At 32.1% G+C, this 22,052-nt stretch overlaps 2 protein-coding genes across 2 annotated transcripts; one reads left to right on the top strand and one right to left on the bottom strand.

Moving 5' to 3' along the window:
* Positions 1–1,801: 1,801 nt before the first annotated feature.
* Positions 1,802–8,901, bottom strand: LOC133682784 (uncharacterized). The gene is made up of 16 exons (XM_062106304.1): positions 8,749–8,901; positions 8,288–8,511; positions 7,700–7,836; positions 7,498–7,608; positions 7,284–7,385; positions 6,982–7,090; positions 6,701–6,901; positions 5,908–6,076; positions 5,718–5,799; positions 5,537–5,624; positions 4,938–5,034; positions 4,684–4,777; positions 3,732–3,804; positions 2,868–3,041; positions 2,558–2,680; positions 1,802–2,077 (listed from the first exon to the last, which is right to left on the bottom strand). The coding sequence occupies exons 1-16, from the start codon at positions 8,759–8,761 to the stop codon at positions 1,916–1,918; spliced, it is 1,959 nt and encodes a 652-aa protein (XP_061962288.1). The 5' UTR covers positions 8,762–8,901; the 3' UTR covers positions 1,802–1,915.
* A 6,888-nt stretch (positions 8,902–15,789) lies between these two features.
* Positions 15,790–20,820, top strand: LOC133681710 (COP9 signalosome complex subunit 4-like). The gene is made up of 14 exons (XM_062104817.1): positions 15,790–16,114; positions 16,199–16,350; positions 16,946–17,049; positions 17,156–17,216; positions 17,703–17,795; positions 17,892–17,992; positions 18,576–18,684; positions 18,768–18,812; positions 18,946–19,014; positions 19,101–19,192; positions 19,289–19,331; positions 19,847–19,906; positions 20,350–20,409; positions 20,541–20,820. The coding sequence occupies exons 1-14, from the start codon at positions 15,985–15,987 to the stop codon at positions 20,613–20,615; spliced, it is 1,194 nt and encodes a 397-aa protein (XP_061960801.1). The 5' UTR covers positions 15,790–15,984; the 3' UTR covers positions 20,616–20,820.
* The last annotated feature ends 1,232 nt before the right edge of the window (positions 20,821–22,052 follow it).

Raw genomic sequence — 22,052 nt, 5'->3', positions numbered from 1 at the left:
TCATTATATAGTTTTAATTTTTTTTCTACTAAAAAACTCATTAACAACACCTAGATATTTTTTTATGTTCAGAAAAAATTCAATCCAACCCACGATATAGCATAAACAATTATCTAGTAATATATTAAAATCTCTTGGCATTTCACTGTAGCAGTAATCAATGAAATGTTAAGGCATCATGCACTTTAATATAAAAAATTTAACTTGATCTGTAATGTGGTAAAAAAATCTATAAAGTTTTTTTAATCTCATTACCTGAGTTTATTTTGATGACTGATTTTTTTGAATTCTTTCTTTATTTTTTATTTTTAATTTCATTATTGTTCACATGATGTGTATAGCTAAGAGATGTAATTTGCGCTAAAACTTTGTATGCGTTATGACCCGTTAGGTTTATGAGTCACTCTTGACAAGTGTACTTTCCTTTACCCTTTGCCTCATGCCTCGTGCCTTGTGTTTCGGGAACGATGACTAAGGATGTGAATCCTGGACCTATCCGTTCAAAATCAGTAAAAAAAAATTAGAGAAGAAACCTTTTACTAATTCAATTTTAAAGCAATCCACTCTCGACAAGTTTCATTGCCGGACGAAACTGAAAGCCCATAATACACGTTTCTAATACCTCATGATGGACCAAACAGAAAGTGCTGGAAAAATGTACAGCTACGAGTTAACGATAAAAGCTCAAACAAAACATAGGGAGTAAGTTTGTTTTTATGATTTAAAAATTTTATTTTTTTATTTTTAAATTATTTTGATATAATAATATCAAAAATAATTAATTAAAAAATAAAAAAAAAATTATTCTAATACATTTTTAAATAAAAAACACTTTAAAAAATAACCACATTACCATTTCCAAACACTCCCGAAAAGGAGAAATGAGTGCCAGGTCCACAAAGTAATGATCGCCAATTTGATTATCTTCAGGTTGCTTTTCCGATTCCAGAAGCGCACCTTCAATCTTGATGGTGACAACACTCCTTTCCATACCTTTTCTCCTTCTACAGAGGGGCTTCGTCTATAAGAGCCCTAGTTGCTATTCTGATACAGTACATTGCAGGTCAGATACTATCTTTGATTGCCCAGGTCAATTGCTCTACAAACACTACACCGGAGGAGTACACGTTTTTAAGGAGTTGACCAAGAGCTGAATGGAGTCAACGTTTTCACCTCATGCAATTGGGGAAGTAGAGGATGGCTGTCACCTTTTTTGTTCTGTGTACATGATTGAGTCAACTTTTTTCCTTGATCGTATCAGACTTCATCCCAACCGCTTAATCAAGTAAAACGCACCGGGAATTATTAAAATCTGAACAACCGGCTAGTAAAGCAGCAGCAGAAAACTAATTTATGTGGCTCTTGTATCTTTGATAATTTCCAACTGCGGAATGCAGTTTTTAGGTCTTAATCGGGCACAACATCGGAAATTTCTTTCTGAACCTCGTATCAAAAAGACCTCAACCCTGGTAGAAATAGCTTTTGATGCAAAAAGATGAAAGCATGGATTGCACATTGAAGATCAAACGGCATGCAACATTTATGTGGATGCAACTACGCCTAGCATATGACTGCTGATGGTTTCAATTCTATAGTTTCAAGCAGCCGAGAGAAAGAACAATGCAACAAAGAGGCAATTCCAAAGGAATATGACTCCTGGAAGGGCAACGGCAGGTGCACGTCATGCCAGGAGAATCATAGAGCAATAAGATGCAATGGTTCTTCGAATATACCATCATATTATCGTCCAGAATTACTTTTGCCTCGGCACCACCAGTAAAGCACTGCATGTAACTAACCGTTGAAAGTGGAAAGAGTTTATGCAATTGCACAAACCATTTCATCTTTTACCATACAAAAAGTTTCTATGGATAATTACAAAAACAATAAACTCAATGAGAACACAACCATCTATTCATGATCGGCACGTATTGAAGATCTCACCCCGCATGACATCAATTGGCGTGTGCTCTAAAGTATAACGTTCAGGACCTAGATACATGCCTGTCTTTTCCAGAAGAGCTAGCCCTTCACCCCTTCCATATCTTGAAGTATAGAGTTGCAGGTACTCGAAGTCCTGATAGAACAAAAGGTGAAAGATCATCAAAACCAGAAACATGTATTAGAGAAAAACCCAGCACTATCCATGCACAACTTTTATCTTTCTCAAATGTGGTCGCGCGCGCGCGAGAGAGAGAGAGAGAGAGAGAGAGAGAGAGAGAGAGAGAGAGAGAGAGAGAGAGAGAGAGAGAGAGAGAGTCAGGGAGGGAGGGAGAGTCAAGCATTGATAATTTTCAATCACTACAGCCATGACACAAGTATCAAGATTCCAACTTTAGCATAGAGAATCTTAAAAGAAATATTCAGGTAACAAGTAAAATATATTGATCCTAGCATGAGATGAGATTACTTTCATTTTTTTTTAAAAAAAAAAACAACTTGAAAAGATTTTATTTTGAAAATAAAATCCTGGGGATCTTGTTAGGAACTCTCATAGCAGCAAACCATGCTCTGATCTGAACCCAAACAAATGAACGGTCACTTAAATATCTCTTACCTGCAAGCCACTTAGTATGCGCTCTAGTCTAACAGATGCAACTGGCTGGTGGGAGGATGAGAACACCTCGCCTGGATAGTATAAAACTCCATCTCCTGGAGGTAGACCACGCCTGAAGCTTATCTGATTGCAGGCAAACATTTCATTGTCAGAGAAAAAGAAAAAAGAAATGAAGGATTTATAACTGGCAGTATGTCATGCCCTAATCTGCTCGAAGGCAAACATTTCAAATTCAGAGAAAAAGAATAGGAAAGCAGAAATTTACAACTGTCGTTCTATTCTATGAATGAATGAGATGCAATGAAAATACCTCTGCGCTAGGAACTGTAGCCTTCTCATAGCAGTTGGCACCCCAGTACAGAAAACCTGTTGCGCCTTCTTTCCACACACGCCAGAACACAGCACGATGTTGAGTACCACGCATCCCAATGTGCCAATTAGGATGAGGATCAGAGGGTCCCAAACACACATAAGTCCACCATTCCTGCAGAAGGAATAAGCAGGCTTTGCTTCAGAATAACTATACATGGCACTAAAAACAAGTACTACACATTCAAGTTCTAAAACATGTTACTGTCCCAGAAAGAACAATCAAATAAATCACAAAACTAAACCCATCAAAATAAAAATTAGAGCCCCAGAGATTAAAACTTTATAGCCTAGCATGGTTGCTTTTGTATAAAAATGGTGACCAAAAAACTTAAGCAGTACTGAATAACATCCAATTACTAATTAGAATACATCATAGTGTCAGATTGAAGCTATTTGTTTCTTCGTATACTAGCAGATATTTGTAACCAGTGGTCCTATTAACCAGCTGAAAATACTACAATCTGTCTACTTCCCTTTATATGACAGCAAGAACAAAAGAACCATTCACCAGCCGCAGTTACAAAGCTGGTTAGAAAACTATGGATATGCACGCTTTTTTAACTAAACAGGGATTATTTAGCATGCCCAGGTCAAATTCAATTCCATCATAAACAATTTACACTGAGAACAATATTAAATTAAAACTCAATGAAAAAAATAACGATAACAAGAATGTTAATAAAGTTGTTTAGTTCTCAAATACAGATATCAGTTCATCGTCACAGGATCAGAATAAGGACCATCATATTTTTAGTATAGGTTTTTTTGTCCTTTTGAAGGAAAGCACGGCAATGGTTATTACCTCACCATTCTCTGGCTGCAATTCAGAGACAATTTCCTTGGCCAGATCCTCTCGATCACCAAGCACCCACTCACTGCAGAGAAAATTGAAAAGTAAACTACACCTCTTCCTCCTTTTTTCTGATAATAAATACATTACATCCTTTAGAACATTAGAAGATCTTAGCTATATGAAATATAGTACAAACATGTCCCAAATAACCTTACGCATCTAATTGAAAGTCAGTTCAAGATAACTGCCAACCAGTAAAGTAGTGAGATAAGAAGTTCAAGTTGTAGCCTTAGGCACACAACATATGAGGTACATTCATCAAGATATCAAGAAATACCAGATAAGTCTGCTAATCAATTTATAAAAAACAGCTTCTCTTCTTTGCCACGGTTAATGATTATATCACTGAGCTAGTAAATACCTATGCAGTACATTTGGTAGTACATACCAAGTCATGCACAGCAAGGCCCATCCAAGTTTAGTTCAAGCACCATAACAAGAACAGTCAAAATATTTCCAAATCTCACTCTTAACTGGAGTTCCCTCCAAAAAATGGAGCAAAATTATCTGGTTCTTAGATCTAAATAGCTACAGCAGGCCATATCCCACTGATAAGCTTATTTGAATCCATATGGACAGCAAAGAGGGTCGCTTGCTATTGAAAAACTATGCATCAACTCAGACAAAAAACAATTCCATAAAAACTGAATATGGTCATATGATTCCAAATCTGATGCAACTTCCCTGTTGGATGGTGCAATGGAGGTGCGGTACATTCCTGAAATACAGAGCCATATTGGTGGGGGCATATAAACCACAATAATAATATATAAGCACCTATGCCCAACTGACAACACAAGTATAAAAATGGCATGCACGTGTGCGAAATCACAAACATAAGCAGTATGCACGCATACAAAAATATGTAACTTGCATGCAAGGAAGTAACCAACCCCAATACCTTGTACAATAAATTTGAGTATGTGGGCGCAGAAACTTTGGCACTTTCACAAAAGCCTCAAAAGGAGTAGGCCCAAGGGGTGCATCGCTTGGTCCTTGATGAAAAGAAAGAAACATGTGAAAACACAACCATAATCAACTAATGGCTGAATTAATGGTCAAGCTATAGTTTCAGCCCAACAACTCATTCAGCAAGAAGAAATTGGAACAGAAACTAATTATCAGCATATCAGAGAGCAATTAATGAATTCATACCACAATAGTACGTAGTTAACACACGCGCGTCAGGAGCATAAGTATGGATCTTACTGGCCATGCTGCGGACCATATCATATTGTTCCAAATTCAAAGGCTGCCACGATGTATGGGAATCACATTAATTATGAAGGAGACATGTTGCATGAACCCTAAGAAATTGGTTATAAATCAAAAGGCATTATACAGATTGAGCAGTTAAAATTTTTAAATTGTCTAATGATAATGCCAAAGACACCACACTGAAAGATAATACATTTACTATTTTGCTTCTCAAAAGTGTAGAGATAGAGAGCAGAAATGGTTTTGAAAGGCACTAGTTTTGGTAATTTTTCATCCCAAATTGAAAGAGTTTAGAGCACATGCAGAGGAGATAAAATGGAGACATCATATCATCTTGATATGTAAGCAAGTCTTATAATCATGAAATGCTACAACACTCTGAAATTACTCTCTTTTTTCTGCCTTCTCAATTTTCAAGTAAACAAATTATGAGAAACGAAAAGGAGAATAGACCGATGAAGGTAGAATAAAGGGCACTACCCAATGACATGGGATGCATACACGCAATCTATCCCCAAATGGATTAGTGTTGATACCTCATCCCACAAGTAAAAATAGGCTTTCTTCCAGTGAGACTTTGTCCTCAAGATGTCAATTTCTTTCTGCAAGTAGTCCTGTGCTGCACTGTTACAGTTTCAGATTAAAATTATATGGAAGCTCATTAGTTTTTACATCAAACTACTAGACAGAAGCGAGGAGGGACAGCTGATTCTATACCCAGGGACTGCTTGACTATATGGTACTGCATATGCTGCTAATCTTGGGTCTGAAAAATACTCATCTGATTTAGGATGGTCAGCTGTAACATAAGAGAGAGAGAGAGAGAGAGAGAGAGAGAGAGAGCTATTAGCATTTGCAAAATGTTGAATAAGTACATGCTTATCTTCATTTTTCTCAACCAAGTTACCTGGCCATGGACAAGTGTATGTCAAAACACGCATGTTGCCACCCCACCTGCAAAAATATGGACTGATTCTATAATGAAGAAGCCACTTGAAATGTTGATCCAGAGCCTCATACCATTCATCACTTCCATGTTCAACACCAAAACGATCCTCAATTACAGTATCAGATATCTAAATAAGGTAAGGAATTCAACACTGAAAGTTATCACATCTTTTTAGCGGCATACAAAAATTGAATTTCAAAGAGACAAGATGACCAAGAAATTGATACTTATTATGCCATCATCTACCATGAAGTTCTGTTGGTAATGCCTAAGTATGTGAGCAGCAATAGCATTTGTAAATTGCTTCTTCTGTTATCCCATTCTCATGTGATAAAATATAAGCATACGATCATTATCATTTCTCATATATATTAAAAGGTAATTTTCCTTGTTTATGAAAGAATGCATATCACTCGTCACCTACAAATGTGCTTGGGTTTTGCCTTTGGTTATGTTCAGCACAGTTCAATTCAGGTTTGCTAGAATTAAGTCTTACACATGGCTGACCTGTGCCCCTGTTTGTTTTGAGCTCCACCATGTTGCACTTCTACTAGGAAGACTTGTAATAATTACATCATTACAGAAAATTTACAGCTTATATCAAGAGGAAACTCAGATAAACATTCAGAGGATGGCAATTTTGACTTCTATAAATATTGGAATTTGTGAAGGCCAACCTCACAACAATAAATTCAGAGAGTATCACCAATTTCAAATTTGGTAATATTAAGGTTCAAGAAGATAAGGATACACCAAATACAGCAGGAAGTGAAGGAGTTGCTGGAAGTACGAAGTCCCAAACAGTCAAGTTTAGCTTGACACGAACTGTTAGGTTTGAAATAGCATCTTCATCCATCATATCAACTGGTCCATTATCTGTAGAGAACTCAGAAAATACTGGAGATAGAAGAACCCTTCTTAAAGATGTAGTCACAGATTTGGCTCTTTCTACCTAAAAAACAATTGCTGATATGAATTGCTTGTAATCACAGGGTTAAGAAAATGACGATGATGATTGATTCAAATATTTACCACTTCATCCAATGGTTTTCCTTCAACAGGCTCCATGATGTCAAGACAGTTCCTAAGTTCCGAGTACAGCTGATGCCTGTCAGCTTTTCCCAAGCGCTGTGATGGAGATCTGTGGTGGACTCAATCAACTATAATCAGTAACTTGATGTCCATATTTACTAGCATTAAATAACAGGAGTCATACATGGGAAAGTACTGAGCTTATTTAAAACTCTCCAGCAATACTTTCAGCATAGAAACTTTATGCATTAAACAAGGAGCATATGGCTATCATTGATTAAATAAAAACAGATATGTATTACTCTGCCTCTGCTTTTATAGCGGTGATGAAGAACTCCCCTTCGTATTGACCCTGTGGCTGTGCACTTGGAACATCAATGGAAACCCAAAGTGCAGTTGTTTCTCTGCAGCAAAGGGAAAACAACAAAACCACCTCAATCTCATTGCAAGAAATCACTTGGAATTTCTTCACGCTGCATTAAATGAATAACACACAATCAATGATGAAGGCAATACCCAGGAGCTAGGTTTATTTGACTAACTGGAAGATCTAGAGGCACAAGAGCATCTGGGACACCTAATATAGAAACCACTCTCCGCAATGTTATGGATTGTCCAACGACCAACCTGTTAACAGTCAGTATCAGAAAAACCAAGAACTAGTAGAGTAGTAGATCATCAAGCTACAAAAAGAACTATATTGCTCTGAGTAGTTCACCGATCACCAGATGTGGAGGTTAAGTCACTACACTGAACCTGCACAACCCCTGCACTGCCAGAACCACCCCAAGTAGCTTTCGGGCGTAAAGCAATTTGAACACTTTCTCTCTCATTTCTAGCTGCCAGAAGATTTATCTTCAAGGTAAAATTAATATTAGAAGACAGAGTACTATAACACCGAAAAGACAGCACTTACTTTTGATTCCCAAACAAACATACCATAAAACATCAAGGTCGCAGACAATTCCATTAAAAGTTTTTCAGTGTAAGCCAAAATCTAAACCTACCAGCATTTATTAATAAATCCTACAATCTGAGACATTTAAAATATCAAGTAGGCATCGCAAAGCAGACAACTATTAGCCACATTAAGACAACTGAAAATTTTTATTATCCACACATAATCATCTCTAGTTTGCACTAAGTGAGCAATCAGCCAAATCCAATGGTGAGGCTAAACAAATTCCACATATAAACAGCATATCCTCTCAACAAGACGAACACCGGACACGCATTACAAATGCAGATTAAATAAAACTTACAGGCTCCAAATGCCTACTGGGAATGCAGATTAAATAAAACTTACAGGCTCCAAATGTCTACTGGGAATCTCTTGCGGTCCAACATTTGCAGTGCTAGGCAAGCACCAAACATGCACTAAATCTGAAGTTAAAACCTCAGACGGATCGATTGATCCTCTGGGTGAGGAATTTGAAAAATGTACGCCACCGCCATCATTCCATCCATAAGCTGTTCCTCCTCCAGCAACACCTTCAACTGGCGGAACTACTATGCCTTGAGGATTCGCTCCTAAGTGTGTCAAAAATTCCTAATTAATTAAGTTCAGAAATATCTAAAACAAAAAATAGGACCATAAAAAAATAGCTAAAAATAAAATTAATAGCAGTTGATGCAACCATGATTAACAAATTCAATCAAGAAGAATTGAATTATTAAGAAACAGTAAAATCGGAATAGGAAAATTAACAGCGATAAATGAAACGGTTCAGAGTGGATTCAGAAGAAATGAGTGCGGGAGGAACGAACCTGTGTTATCCATTTTGATACGGTTATATCGGTGCGGTGCTTGAAATTTAGAAAGATCTCTCGATTTTTTTTTCTTCTTTTTTTCAGGTTTAGGAAAGAGGAGCAAATATCACCTGAGTGAGAGGATCGCGTTTTGAGAGTGGAGAAGAGTGATGAACTTGTTAATATATGACAGGAAATTGATATTTCCACTCCTGACTTTACTCGTGCCACTCTCTTCCCATTTTGTCTCTAAACGCAGAATGTATGAACGTGATAATTTTTGTTTTTGAATATATTTAAAAAATATATAATTTTTTTTTATTATTGTGACCTGAAAATATTTTTTGAGAATATAATATATCATAATACTAAATACGCTTGAGCAGTGTGTATGTATATATGTGTGTATATATATATATATATATATATATATATATATTATGAATGTGATAATTTTTGTTTTTGAATTATTTTAAAAATATATAAATTGGTTTTCTTATTATTATTGTGACGTGAAAATATTTAGAAAATATTTTAATATAAAAATATTTTTTAAGAATATAATATATCATAATACTAAATACGCTTGTGTTGTGTGTGTGGGTGTATTTGTTTCTTTTCAGCTCTTTGTTTTTGAAAACAGAAAAAAAAAGGATTTAAAATTATAAGTATGGTAATAATTTTTTTATATTTAAAAAATTATATCTTATATCTTTTTATTGTTTATATAATTGATTACATTTTATATATAAATCAAGAAATTATAAACTCAATTAATAAAAAAATAAAAAAAAATTATATATTATTATAATTGATATAATGTTCAAAGTTTCCTTATATGTGTTACTAAAAAACAAAAAACAAAATCACGATTTATTCCTTTCTCTACTGCGACTTTTTCCATTCATCACCAATCCATCTGTTTAGAAATATAGTTATGATTGCTTTTTAAAAAATTTTCCGTACTGAAATGCATCAGAATGAAATTTTTTTTGTTTTTTAAAAATTATTTTTAATAACAGCGCATCAAAATAATTTGAAAACACTAAAAACATATTAATTTGAAATAAACAAAAAAATAAAATAAAATTTAAATTTTTTCAAAAGCTATTTTGCTATCCACTTTCATAATATAGTTTGGTATTTTTCTCATTCAACCTTGTATGCATGTTCTTGCAATATTTTGCAGCATAAACCTTTCCATTTATTTTTTTCAAATATTCCAAGTCTAAATTAACATGCTTCAACTTTATTACTTCAACTTTATTATCATTTAACATTTGATATATCTCATTAAAATTCAAAAAATAATATCAAATACATTAACAAATATCTCAAATAATAATATTCAACATTAGCTTTAAAATAAAAATACATATAAATGAGATCATTACAATTATATATATATATATAAAATCATGTCGCACAATTGCTTCTCCACTCTTCAAATATTTGTTTTGTTAGATTATCTTTTCATTGAGTCAACTCCTATCATGATCCTTAATTTAACACATTTTCTCTTAGTAAAATAATATTAATTATTTGATCTGATATCAAAATCTAGCTTATTTTTCTATTATTTGTGTAGACAAACAAGGCTGTTAATATAATAATCATCAGGGTGTCAAATATCATGATATAATACATAACAAGACCTTGATGAATTTGATCATGGCAATCCACTCCTCCTTATAAAAAAGTGTGTGTGTGTGTAACATTAAAAGAAAATTCTAATTAAAAAAAAGTAAACACGTACAATTATAAAACACAAAGCCCATATTTGATGTAACGTTGTCTATAAAAATTGATGTCCCCTAAATATTGAACGTTCGTCAATTCAGTCTCTCCATTCATTTAATGTAATGTTGTGTATAAGAAATTGTAATAATTTTGATGAGCCCAATTAAAAAAAGGAATGCATGATACATGATCTCCTAATACCCAAAGTTTCTCTCAACTCATGTTCAATATTTTAGGTTAATGCATAATAGAAAGTTGATGATTTTATTAGTCTTGCTAAGTAAATAAGCTATGACAAAGACAAACCAACAAAAAAAAAAGAATGAACCCATTTCCACCCTCTCCCATCTCTCTACAAAACTTATAATTTCAACAATCCCAAAACCCTAATCATGTCTAACCACCATTTAAAGTTTTCATAAATATTCAATATTGGTTCAACCTTAGCTTACACATAAATAAAATAATTTATGTCCATAGGGTTTCAAACCTTCCATTCAGAAGGTTAAAAACCCTATCAATTTTTTTTTTCTCTTTAATATCGTGTTCTCGCCTTTTACTCCTATAACTACTTTGCATGTCTATTTTTATAGAGTTTCAATTTCTTTATTTCTTTCTTCTTCTTCATCTTCTTTAAAATCAAAATTAACAATTGGTTTATTTACAAGATATAAATGCTTAAATTATGACCATGCTAATGAAATAAGTAAAAAGATTGAACTTTCATACATGATACAAGAAAAATTGATTTCTAAAGTCAATTTAGGCTTTAATTGAAATAAATTAAAGTATGGGGTCGAATTGTAATTTTTTCGAGTTAATTTGGTCAAATCAGGGGTTTCATTGCATAAATATTGAAGTTTGATGGAAAATTAGAGACTTAATTGAAGAAATCCAAAATCAAGGATTAAACTGGGAAATTCATGTGAATATATGGGTTGAAATTGACTAAATTAAGGGCTAAATTGAAGAAATTAGAAGTTTGTTGATCAATTAATGGGTTTAAATGCACAAATTCAGAACCAAGGACCAAAATGAATAAAGCAACAACTTAGGTGATGATAATTGAGTTTGGAAAGGGGTGAAATTACATGAAATTAAAAGTTTGAAGGCAATTATAGGTGCAATCAAAAGAAATTAAAAGAATAGGGCCTCAATTAAAATTTGCCAATCTCAAATAAAAAAAACCTAAATGACGCGTCATCCAGACTTAAAGAAGAAAAGGTGAGTGACCCGTCATTTGGTCGATTGACCTTTGTTTTTGACAATTTTGACTGATCGAGTTGATAACTTCAAATTAATGAATGTAGAGCTACAAACCTTCAAATTAAGTAAGGTTGGATTTAAATGAAAGATTTCTTAGCTTTTCAAGTTTATAAAAGGGAAAAATTTCTAAAAAAAAAAACAAAGAGAGAATAGTTGTTCTAAATATACTTTTCTAATCTAAAAGTAGGTCCTTTGTGGCCAGCTTTTGATTTTTTTTATTATTTGCTTTTGTTTTATATTTATGTTTATAAACATAGAAAACATGTTTGAATGCTTAACAAGTAATTTTGTATTCACCTCTTTATTGTTGTATTTTTATTTGATGATGTTTATTTTGAAGTTTTTTTTTGTGTGTTTTTGATACATTAAAGTTATTATTTAAGTTTGTTTTTGATATATAATATTGTTTTAGTTTTTTTTAACTTAAGTTATGCTTGTTAAAGCAAGGGTGTTTTACCCTGAGTTTGCTAGGTCTATTCATACATTAAATAGGTTTAGAAAATCAATTTTGAATCCATGCTGTGGGAACATATAATCTGTTATATATATATATATATATATATATATATATATATATATATTAGATCCAGTACCTTTTGTTTGATTTTGATGTTTTTTGTTATTTTTTTTAAAAAAAATATTTGTGTATGATATTATGACTTGTTTGGTTAAAAAAAGGTATGCTTTAGAAGCTAAAAAAGCTCATTTCTAGGCTTGGCAATAGCTGCCATTTCTGGGCATAACTAAGTTTTTTTCCCCCTAGGCCAGGCAATGTTCCAATTTTCTTTGTGTTCTTAGAAAGCGCATTGCCTAAGCCATTAGATTTGAACCAATTTTAATCCATTTCTTTGCACATACCCCTTCTTTATGCATGATTAATCAATAATCTAGTGTTTATTCACATCAATACGTGTTTAAATGGTTTTTAATCCTACGATTTCAGATTTGAACCGAAATCCATTTTGGCCAAATCGTAATGTTTCATTGATAATCGAAGTGAATGGATGCTAGATTAGTGATCCTTACATGATTTCCAACATATATGTGCTTTTGGTTTGCCCATATCCAGTCTGGTTTGAGAGCGGGTTCATGTTAAATGTTATTCATATGTTCTTCGTGTTCTTTTCAAGAATATTTTCTTAGCTACATGATTTTGACCTTTTTTTTTATTTGCCTAAAACCCTTCCTTATGCATGATTAACCAATAATCTAGTGTTTATTTGCATCAATAATATGATTTCAATGACTTTTAATCTTAGGATTTTAGTTTAGAACCGAAACCTATTTTGACAAAATCGTAACGTTTTAGTGATAATCCAAGTAATTGGATGCTAGATTATTGATTTTTACGTGATTTACAACATGTATGTGTCTTTATTATGACTAAATTTGGTATGATTTTGAACCCACGTTACTGAGTTCGGTTTCAAGTGTTCTTCGTATTATTTTTTTTTTTGGTATTTGATATGTTTTGTTCAAGAATTTTTGAGTTTTTGTATTTAATATTTTTTTTCTTTGGTTTTGTTTTTGGGTTTTGTCGTGTTAAATCAAGATTTTTAGTTCGGTTTATGGTGGAACCAAAAATTTCAGGTTAACCCGGTTGGGTCGAGCAAAAAAACAATTGGGTCAAAGGGTTTTGTACCCTATTTGGTTTGCCATTTTCATTAAGGGTTTTTTGGGTTTAAGGGTGTGTTTAGCAAATACCCCTTTGGCTTATTTTGAGCAAGGTTGTCAATTGCATTTCGGCTACTTTGTTTTTTCAATTGGAATGGATATATATATAATTCAACAAACATAATTCAAATTCAAGATAAATTAATTATAAATTATGCAATACAAACACAATATCAAATAAATATAATTTTAAAATTTAAAATATTTCTAAATAGTCAAGATTAAATAGATCTTTAACTTAAAGTTATTCAACTTAAACAAAATATCAAAATATTATAAAAGTAAAATGTTTTAACACAAAAGAAACATAAATCAAACATCATCTCTATTATTATCATAGAAATAAGGATCTTGATCTTGTGGTGGTATGTAGGGAAAGTCATCAACTAAACATTCCAATAGTTGATCATTTCCACCAAGCTAATTCTCGTCCTCAAAACATATCTATTTATCCTCTAAAGTCAAAGCAGACAAAGGTGCTTCAATAAAGTTTTTATAAGAGTAGATCCATTAGAGTTTTTATTTTCAAGAGTGTAAATACGCTTTGTAAGGATAAAATATTCAGACTTTTATAATACTATTGATGTTGAATATATTCAACTTGTGTGAGAGAGATTCTCATATTTTTTGGTTATCTAAAAAACTAAATTGACTTATTGAAGATTAATTGGCTTCATGACATCTTCCTAATATTTCTCGTTTGCGAATTGATATTCGTAAGGTGAGGGTTTCTTATTTCAATAATATTAGTGTCTTGTGATATGTTTTCATTAAGTTACACTCCTACCTGACCTGTTTTGGTTGTTATGGATTGCGTAACTATGTAATCACGAGATTTGCATCAATGTGTAAAATTTGAAAAACAATATGTAAAACTCTTCCTTCACCCTTTATATTTATAATGGATTTTGGAACCAAGACTCATAAAGAATTAATTTTGGTAATTATAATAATTAATTTTGACAATTACCAACTTTGATTACCTATCATAAAATTACAATTAAACCTAAACATTTTGGCTTTAAATATGATGTTTTGGAATTGAAAAAATTGATTAGGTTTGAAGAAACTCTTCTAAAAAAAAACTTATCAGATTCATGAGTTGGACTAGATAAAAAAAAAGGATGTCAAAAAGTAGTTATTTATGAGCCATATAATTAATTTATAATAAATTCAAGTTCAAGAAAAAACTAGGTTAGCAAAAAACAAACCCTTTTAAACACGAGACTCGTGCTCGAGTCAAGTGTGTGTTAGGGGTTAAACTCACATAACTTTGCTTAGGTTTATTTATGACCTTTCAACTTCCCATTAAATAAACAACCTTGTTTTTTTCTTAAAAAAAAATAAAATAGAAAGTTTTGGGTTTCATAACAAACATGCCAATAAAGAACTTTTAAGATTAGTGTCTCATTCATCAATAATTTATTTTAATCATGTTAATATTTTATGTTAGAGAACTTACGTAAGAAAACAATTTTCAGCAAAATTTTAAGCTAAAAGTTAGTGGAACCCATTTTAAACTTGACCTTAAATGTGTTTATTAACCATGTTTTATTAAAACAAATTCCAACATCTTCTATGTTTGATGTATTAAAAGATTTAAATTCTTCAAATATTAATTTCAAAGTTTGAATTTAAAAAAATAAAAAATTACTTTGATTATCTTATAGTTTAGTTGTTGTTATACTTACTTTTTATGTTTTGGAAAATTACAGTTTATATTATTGGTGAATGTAAAATATATTAAATTATAGAATGATTTATAATGTAAATTGTTATGCACGTGATAAAATTTAAAATGTAAATTGTAATTTTTAAAAAGATGAATAATAAATGTAAAAATAAATCAATGTATTTTTTCTTTAGAAAACCAAAATAGAAATCAAACCTTCCCAACCACCACACACACACACACACACACACACACACACACACACACACACACACACACACACACACACACACACACACACACACACAGAGATATATATATATATATATAATAATAATGTCAACCATAAAAACACACACACACAGATATATATATATATAATAATAATGTCAACAATTTTATGGTTAGAATTTGATAAACCTAAAAAAAAAAAAGAGAGAATAGAAAAAAAAGCGTTACCCTACCATTGCTTGACCATAATAAATTTGTAGGAGTTGATGCTGTTTGTGTGAAATTGTGTTTTTTTAAAAAATTATTTTTTTATTTTTAATATATTTTTAAATTGTTTTGATATAATAATATAAAAAAATATTAAAAATAAAAAAATATTATTTTAATATATTTTAATAAAAAAATATATTTTAAGTATCAATTCCTTAGCGCGTCAAATTGAAATTGATGAAAATGCCATCGAGCAGTTATAACGTGCCGAGTCTTAACTTGTTGCAAAAACAACGCTACAGACAAGTATCCGTCTCCTATAAAAATACCGGACTCCTATCACAAACCGTGACAGTACTGACCAGAGGCAAAAGATCGCGGAGGAGCCGGCGATAAACCCAAAAAAGAATAATTAGGGCTTAGGGTTTCAACAAAACTGTAAACAAAATTAAGAGATAGCCATGGAGATTGTCTTCGCCAGTGCCTCGACTATTACTGACCAGAGGCAAAAGATCGAACAGTACAAACACATTCTCAGCTCTGTTATTTCTTCTAACGACATTGTTCAAGCCAAGAAATTCATCGATCACAGTAGGTTTTTGTTCACTTTTGTTTTCTTTAAATTTATGGGTTTTTTTTCTGATTATTTCCTAATGGTTGAAAAACGACCTGTAGTGTTGTCAGACGACGTACCTTTGGTAGTGTCGAGGCAGCTATTGCAGACTTTTGCTCATGAGTTAGGGAGGTTGGAGCCGGAGACGCAAAAGGAGATTGCCCATTATACCCTTGCTCAGATTCAGCCTCGGGTTGTTTCTTTCGAAGAACAGGTTCGTTTTTACATCGTTCAATTGTTTTGTGAAGTTGATTTCTTTTTATGCAACGTTGCTGTGCTCTGGAATTTGGATTTTTATGCTACGGTTTCATTGTTTTTCCTTTTTGAACTCTGGTTTCTTAATGCTTATTATTACTGATAGCACTTTTTTTAACTAGTTAATTCAATTAAAATCAGGCGTGTTCGAGTTTGGTAAGCTAGTTGTGTGCATTGTGCGTGGATAAATCATTATGTTCAAATCTTATCTTTCTACACCGCAATGGTTAGATTTGGCTGTTGTTATGAGAATGTGCTTCATTCATATTGGTTTTTTACTGCTTGAAAGCAAGATGGATTGAACGCATAATTTTCTTATTACTTTTTTTGCATAATTCTTGCAACAAGCGCAACCCATGTGTTTAGTTGCCATCGCTGAGTTTGTGACCCTGAGGAGACTGCCGGTGATAAGCCTGCAGGAACGTCACAGCAAAAAAAATTTAAAACATTAGTAGCTTCCACATAAATAAGGAGCTGCACCGCAGCTACAAAAGGAGAGTTTGATAAAAATCATTTCTAAGTGATATGAAATTGATTAATTGTATGACTCACAGGTGTTAATAATTAGAGAGAAACTTGCTGAACTATATGAGTCAGAACAACAATGGTCAAAGGCAGCTCAGATGCTCAGTGGCATTGATCTAGACTCTGGAATGAGGTCTGAGAGTAAGATTCCTTATATTTAACCATAGGAGTTGTATTTCTACTGGTTATTAAAATGCCACTATCTGACAATCTGTATTTATTTATAATTTTTCCATCAGGGTTATTGATGATTCATTCAAATTATCAAAGTGTGTCCAAATCGCTCGCTTATATCTCGAGGTATTTGACTTTCTTATGCTTGCACAGGATATGTGATGAACTCATTAATAAACAACATTTTGTCACTGGGTTCTGGGTATATTGTTTGCTTTTATGTACTTTTTTTAAAAGTTTGTCAAGCAAGATTGTAGGATATTTAGATGAAAATGAACACATTCATCTATCACCTTTTATTGGCCTGGATGCTTTATTAGAGTTATAAACAGCAAGATGGATCACTTTTGCATTGTACTTGCCATTATTCTGGATTGGGGTATACCTGCTTTTATCTGCATGTGCACTTGAGTTTCTTCTAAAATTAGAGTGAAGTGAAGTGATTTTTTCTTCTTTTGGTTTTAAGATTTATCCAGAGCTAGATGAAACTGAGTGTTCAAGTTCCAAAATCTGACTTTAGCTCAATGCTAGGTTGAGGGAATTATCTCTCTTATAGGTGCCATAAAACAGTTTGAAATTGCTATTGATGTTTCCTTCTGTTTATATTTGCAGGATGATGATGCAGTTAATGCAGAAGCTTTCATCAATAAAGCATCTTTTTTGGTTAGCAACAGCCAACATGAAGTGTTGAACTTGCAATACAAGGTTCAGATCGTTCTATTGTTTCTGAGGGTAATTTAATACAAGGCTGAAAAGTTTATTGTTTTGTTAAATTGTTTGCTTCTTATTTCTTGTTGTCAGGTGTGTTATGCAAGAATTTTGGATTTAAAGAGGAAGTTTTTGGAAGCAGCACTACGTTACTATGACATATCTCAAATTGAGAAGAGACAAATAGAAGATGAGTATGTAAAACTAGGTTTTATTTATTGTGAATGTTTGGTACATTTAGTTTTTACTTTGATTCTCTGTGGAATCTTAAGAATGTAGCCAACTCTGTTTTTCTAGTTTTGTTGACTTATAGAATGTTATTCAAGCATTGAATCTATTCCTGTCTCTGCACTACCTGTGCTTGCCCATAGAACAGCATTGAATGGGATAAATTTGATGCCACATTGGCTTTGATTTTCTCTGAACTACCTTTGAATAAATTTTGGGTATGGAAACTTAATTCAGAATACTATTGACCTGTATTTTATGCTGTGAATTATCCAACCCTATGTGAAAGTATACTGCTTGAAATATTTTTCATATTTGAATATAGCAGTTTGTTTTTTATGGTTCTTGTCATTGTCTTCAACTTTTAAAATATGAAATTTCATCTTCAACAAGAATTGTCCAGGCAACAAACTTTTCAGATATAAAATTTATTATCTGTAACAAAAATGGTGCCCTTCTACTGTCCAGTTCCCATTTACAAATTGTTGGTGTGTTGAGGCACCGCACTGATACACAGTTCTTTACATTCTTCTGTTGTGTTCATCATAGAACCATTGATGAGGAAGCATTGGAACAAGCTCTATCTGCTGCTGTGACATGTACTATCTTGGCTGCTGCTGGTCCTCAACGTTCACGTGTTCTTGCTACCTTGTACAAGGTAAACAATCTTAGCGTATGCTCATAAGAAATTGATTTGCATTATACTTCTGGAAGATATACTGATGTATGGACATGGTCCAGGATGAACGATGCTCGAAGTTAAAAATTTATCCTATATTACAAAAGGTGCTTTCTCTCTCACACGCGCGCACACACTCATGCAGCATACTGCACCATTGTATCTGTTTTCAATTTTACTATTTTTCACACTCAATGCCTCTCAAGTTTTATTAGCAGAAACCTTGTATGAATTTACCAGGTGTATTTAGAGAGAATTTTGAGAAAACCAGAAATTGATGCATTTTCTGAGGAACTCAAAGCACATCAGGTTATAAATGTCTTTTCAACTGTTATTGATGCCACATTCACTTGATGTTATGATCTATAATTGGTGCCCTTTTGCCTTCTCAACAGAAAGCACTTTTACCAGACAATTTCACTGTACTGGATCGTGCTATGATTGAGCACAATCTTTTGAGTGCTAGCAAACTTTACACAAATATAAGGTTGGAGATGCAATTGTCTTGGATAACCTTTTCCTTCAGGTTCCTCGTAATTTCTGTACTAATTTTTTTTTGGTTTTCCACTTTATTTTTCTGTAGCTTTGAAGAGTTGGGCACCTTGCTGGGAATTCCTCCACACAAGGTCAGTTTGTCATGATTTGCCAAGGTTCTCATGTAATTGATGTTCTACCCTTTATTTTTAAAGTGTGAGTTCTATCAACGTTTTAGTATACTGATCAAATCAGTTGTGCAGGTATCTTGTCATGCAGTTAGATCTACTGATCAAGTTGTGTGCTGTGTTTTCTTTAAATATTTCCACCTTCTCCCCCTTTGATGTTATGTTTTGAAAGCTGATGGGGAATTCAGTCTTTGTATGCATTTTCATGGGTTTTCCATTTGCTTAGCTCCATCCGTTGTCTGATGTGTCTCAGATGATAAGAGTATGCATAGTGTGCCTATTTAATCTTGTTCTATTTTTCTTTATCTGCAATGCTTTATGATACCTGCTTCTTTGAGTCTTGCTTTGAATATAGAGTCCCTGCTGGTGTTGGCTCTCTCTTTTTATTTTGCTCTTGTTTTTTCCTCAGTATATGCTTTCACAGTATATTTGTGTGAGAACTAAATTCTCTTTTTTATTTTTTGTTTTTTGCTTTTCAGGCAGAGAAGATAGCATCGAGAATGATTTACGAGGATAGAATGAGGGGATCGATCGACCAGGTATGAAACTTGAAATTCTGATCCTGGCTCTCAAAATTTCAGACTTTTGCAATTATCAAGGATTTCATTGGATTGCATGATAATGAATTTGATATTCAGACTAGATTTAATTTTGAGGGCCACAATGGACTTGGGAACATTTTTGTCCTATTACGGTATAGTTGAGCTTTCATTGTGACTTGCCCATTCATGTCATATTTTTTCTCTGCTAGTGGCAACTTGTGTTGCAACATTTAAGTTAGACACTTGTCTACTCAGCACTTTTTTTATGTTCTTCTGGAACTGCATTGCTAACATCACCTCAAATTTAAACTTAGTCTCGGGGTTTACCTTATTTGCTTTTTTGGGCCTTGGGCTTGCTGTCGATATGTTTCTTTCTGGATATCTGTTTCCTAGCAAATTCAAGTTTGCTCTGCTGAATCCAATATACCTGCCTACACCAGGTGGAAGCAGTCATACATTTTGAGGATGACACTGTAGAGCTGCAACAATGGGATCAACAGGTGATTCCTAGCCATGATTACAAATTTCATGGGAATTTAACCAGTGCTAGATTTCTTTTCAATTTGTTTCATGCACTCGGTATTGCCCTCTGAAGCAGCTCTTATACCTTGCTTGCTGCATAATTTTGCAGATTGTTGGATTGTGTCAAGCACTGAATGATGTCCTCGATAGCATGGCAAAGAAGGGCTTGTCTATTCCTGTCTGATCTGTTTTTTATTTTTTTTTATTTTTTTATATGGCCAGTTACAAGATTAAGATGGATTACTTAGCTTATATGTGCTCAAAAGCAGAAAAGCTAATTTCCCATGGGTTTCTCATTATTTTTGTGAAGCTAAAATACTTTGGAAGTTTTATCTGCTTGTTTATCGTGTCAATAATCAATATTCATTGAGCAGCACAACTTACAGCAATTTGGTCATTCATTAGGGTGCTTGGAAGTGTGTTTGTGGTTGTTTTTTAAAGTGCTTTTCACTCAGAAAAGTATGTCAATAATTTTTTTTATTTTTTAAAAATTATTTTTGAGATTAATATATTAAAATGATTTGAAAATATCAAAAACTTATTACTTCAAATAATAAAAAAAAAATTTCAAATTTTTTTGGAAAGCCTAAACTTGCTGTACTGTTTTTTTTATATGGAGTTACTATAATGTTAAAAAATTATTTTAATATTGGATTGATAAATTGAGTTGATGCTCTGTAAAATTGTTTATGAATATTCAATAAAATAAAAATTGTGCTTCAATTCTTTTATGAATTTGTTTATATTTAATCATATTAATTTTTTTCTTCTTATAATATATAAAAATATTGAGATATTATTTTTATATATTTTGTTTAATTTTTTTTTAGGATCATGATTAGTTTTTATTTAAAAATAATGTTTACTACATATAAAAAAAATGTGTTTTCTAAGATAATAAATAGATTCATTAATAAGAAAATGAATTTTAGATTGAGAAATTTTAATTTCCTTAATAATTTTATTTGTTGTTTTTTATTTAATTAAATAAAAAATAAATTTTTAAAAATTTATTGAACTTGGTGAAGTTTATAATTTAAATCACGAATTAAATAGCTTAGCTTGGTTTAACCTATGTTAATCTAGATAATATAAAAAAAATAATTATCAAAATAAGTTATTTTACATGTAAAAAAGCTAAATATTTATAAATAAAATTATAATATTGTAAGTAAACAAGAAAGAAAAGAGAAAATAAAAATTAATTGAATGATATATTTTTTAATATAACATAAGGTAATATAAATTTTATAAATATGAGTTTTTTTTCATAAGATGAATTATAAAAATGAACTTATTGATCTTAAAAAAAAAATAATAGAACTTAATAGTCATTTTATTTTTTTTATTTTTTCAGATTAACTTGTTTGTATTTAAAAAAATATATATTATTTTTTCATTTAGTTTTATATTTAAAAGAGAAAATCTAAAAAAAAAAAAACACCCCAGCTTCATTCTTGCTCTCAAATAATTTTTATTAAGTTTTTTTAATTCATATTTTTATTTAAATTGTATATCTTAAAAAAATTGAACGTGAAAAGAATTATTGAATTTATTAATTTAGGCGCGCATGCATGACTTGTACGATCGTGAGAAGGAGACTTTATCAAAAGTAAATCTG

The sequence above is a fragment of the Populus nigra genome, chromosome 2, assembly GCF_951802175.1.
Source record: "Populus nigra chromosome 2, ddPopNigr1.1, whole genome shotgun sequence".
Classification (NCBI taxonomy): Eukaryota; Viridiplantae; Streptophyta; class Magnoliopsida; order Malpighiales; family Salicaceae; genus Populus; species Populus nigra.
Note: the sequence above shows the minus strand (reverse complement) of the source record. Positions and strands in the feature narration are given on the sequence as shown.

Bases quoted from the DNA above. Each gene is read 5' to 3' on its own strand.
- LOC133681710 (XM_062104817.1), top strand. From the start codon at position 15,985: ATGGAGATTGTCTTCGCCAGTGCCTCGACTATTACTGACCAGAGGCAA. The intron at 17,993-18,575 runs GTATGTAAAACT...TGTTCATCATAG, and splicing joins AAGAGACAAATAGAAGATGA to AACCATTGATGAGGAAGCAT. The intron at 19,332-19,846 runs GTCAGTTTGTCA...TTTGCTTTTCAG, and splicing joins TGGGAATTCCTCCACACAAG to GCAGAGAAGATAGCATCGAG.
- LOC133682784 (XM_062106304.1), bottom strand. The intron at 2,681-2,867 runs GTATTTTCATTG...GCCTGCAATCAG, and splicing joins CTACAGTTCCTAGCGCAGAG to ATAAGCTTCAGGCGTGGTCT. The intron at 2,078-2,557 runs GTAAGAGATATT...TTGTTCTATCAG, and splicing joins GCATACTAAGTGGCTTGCAG to GACTTCGAGTACCTGCAACT.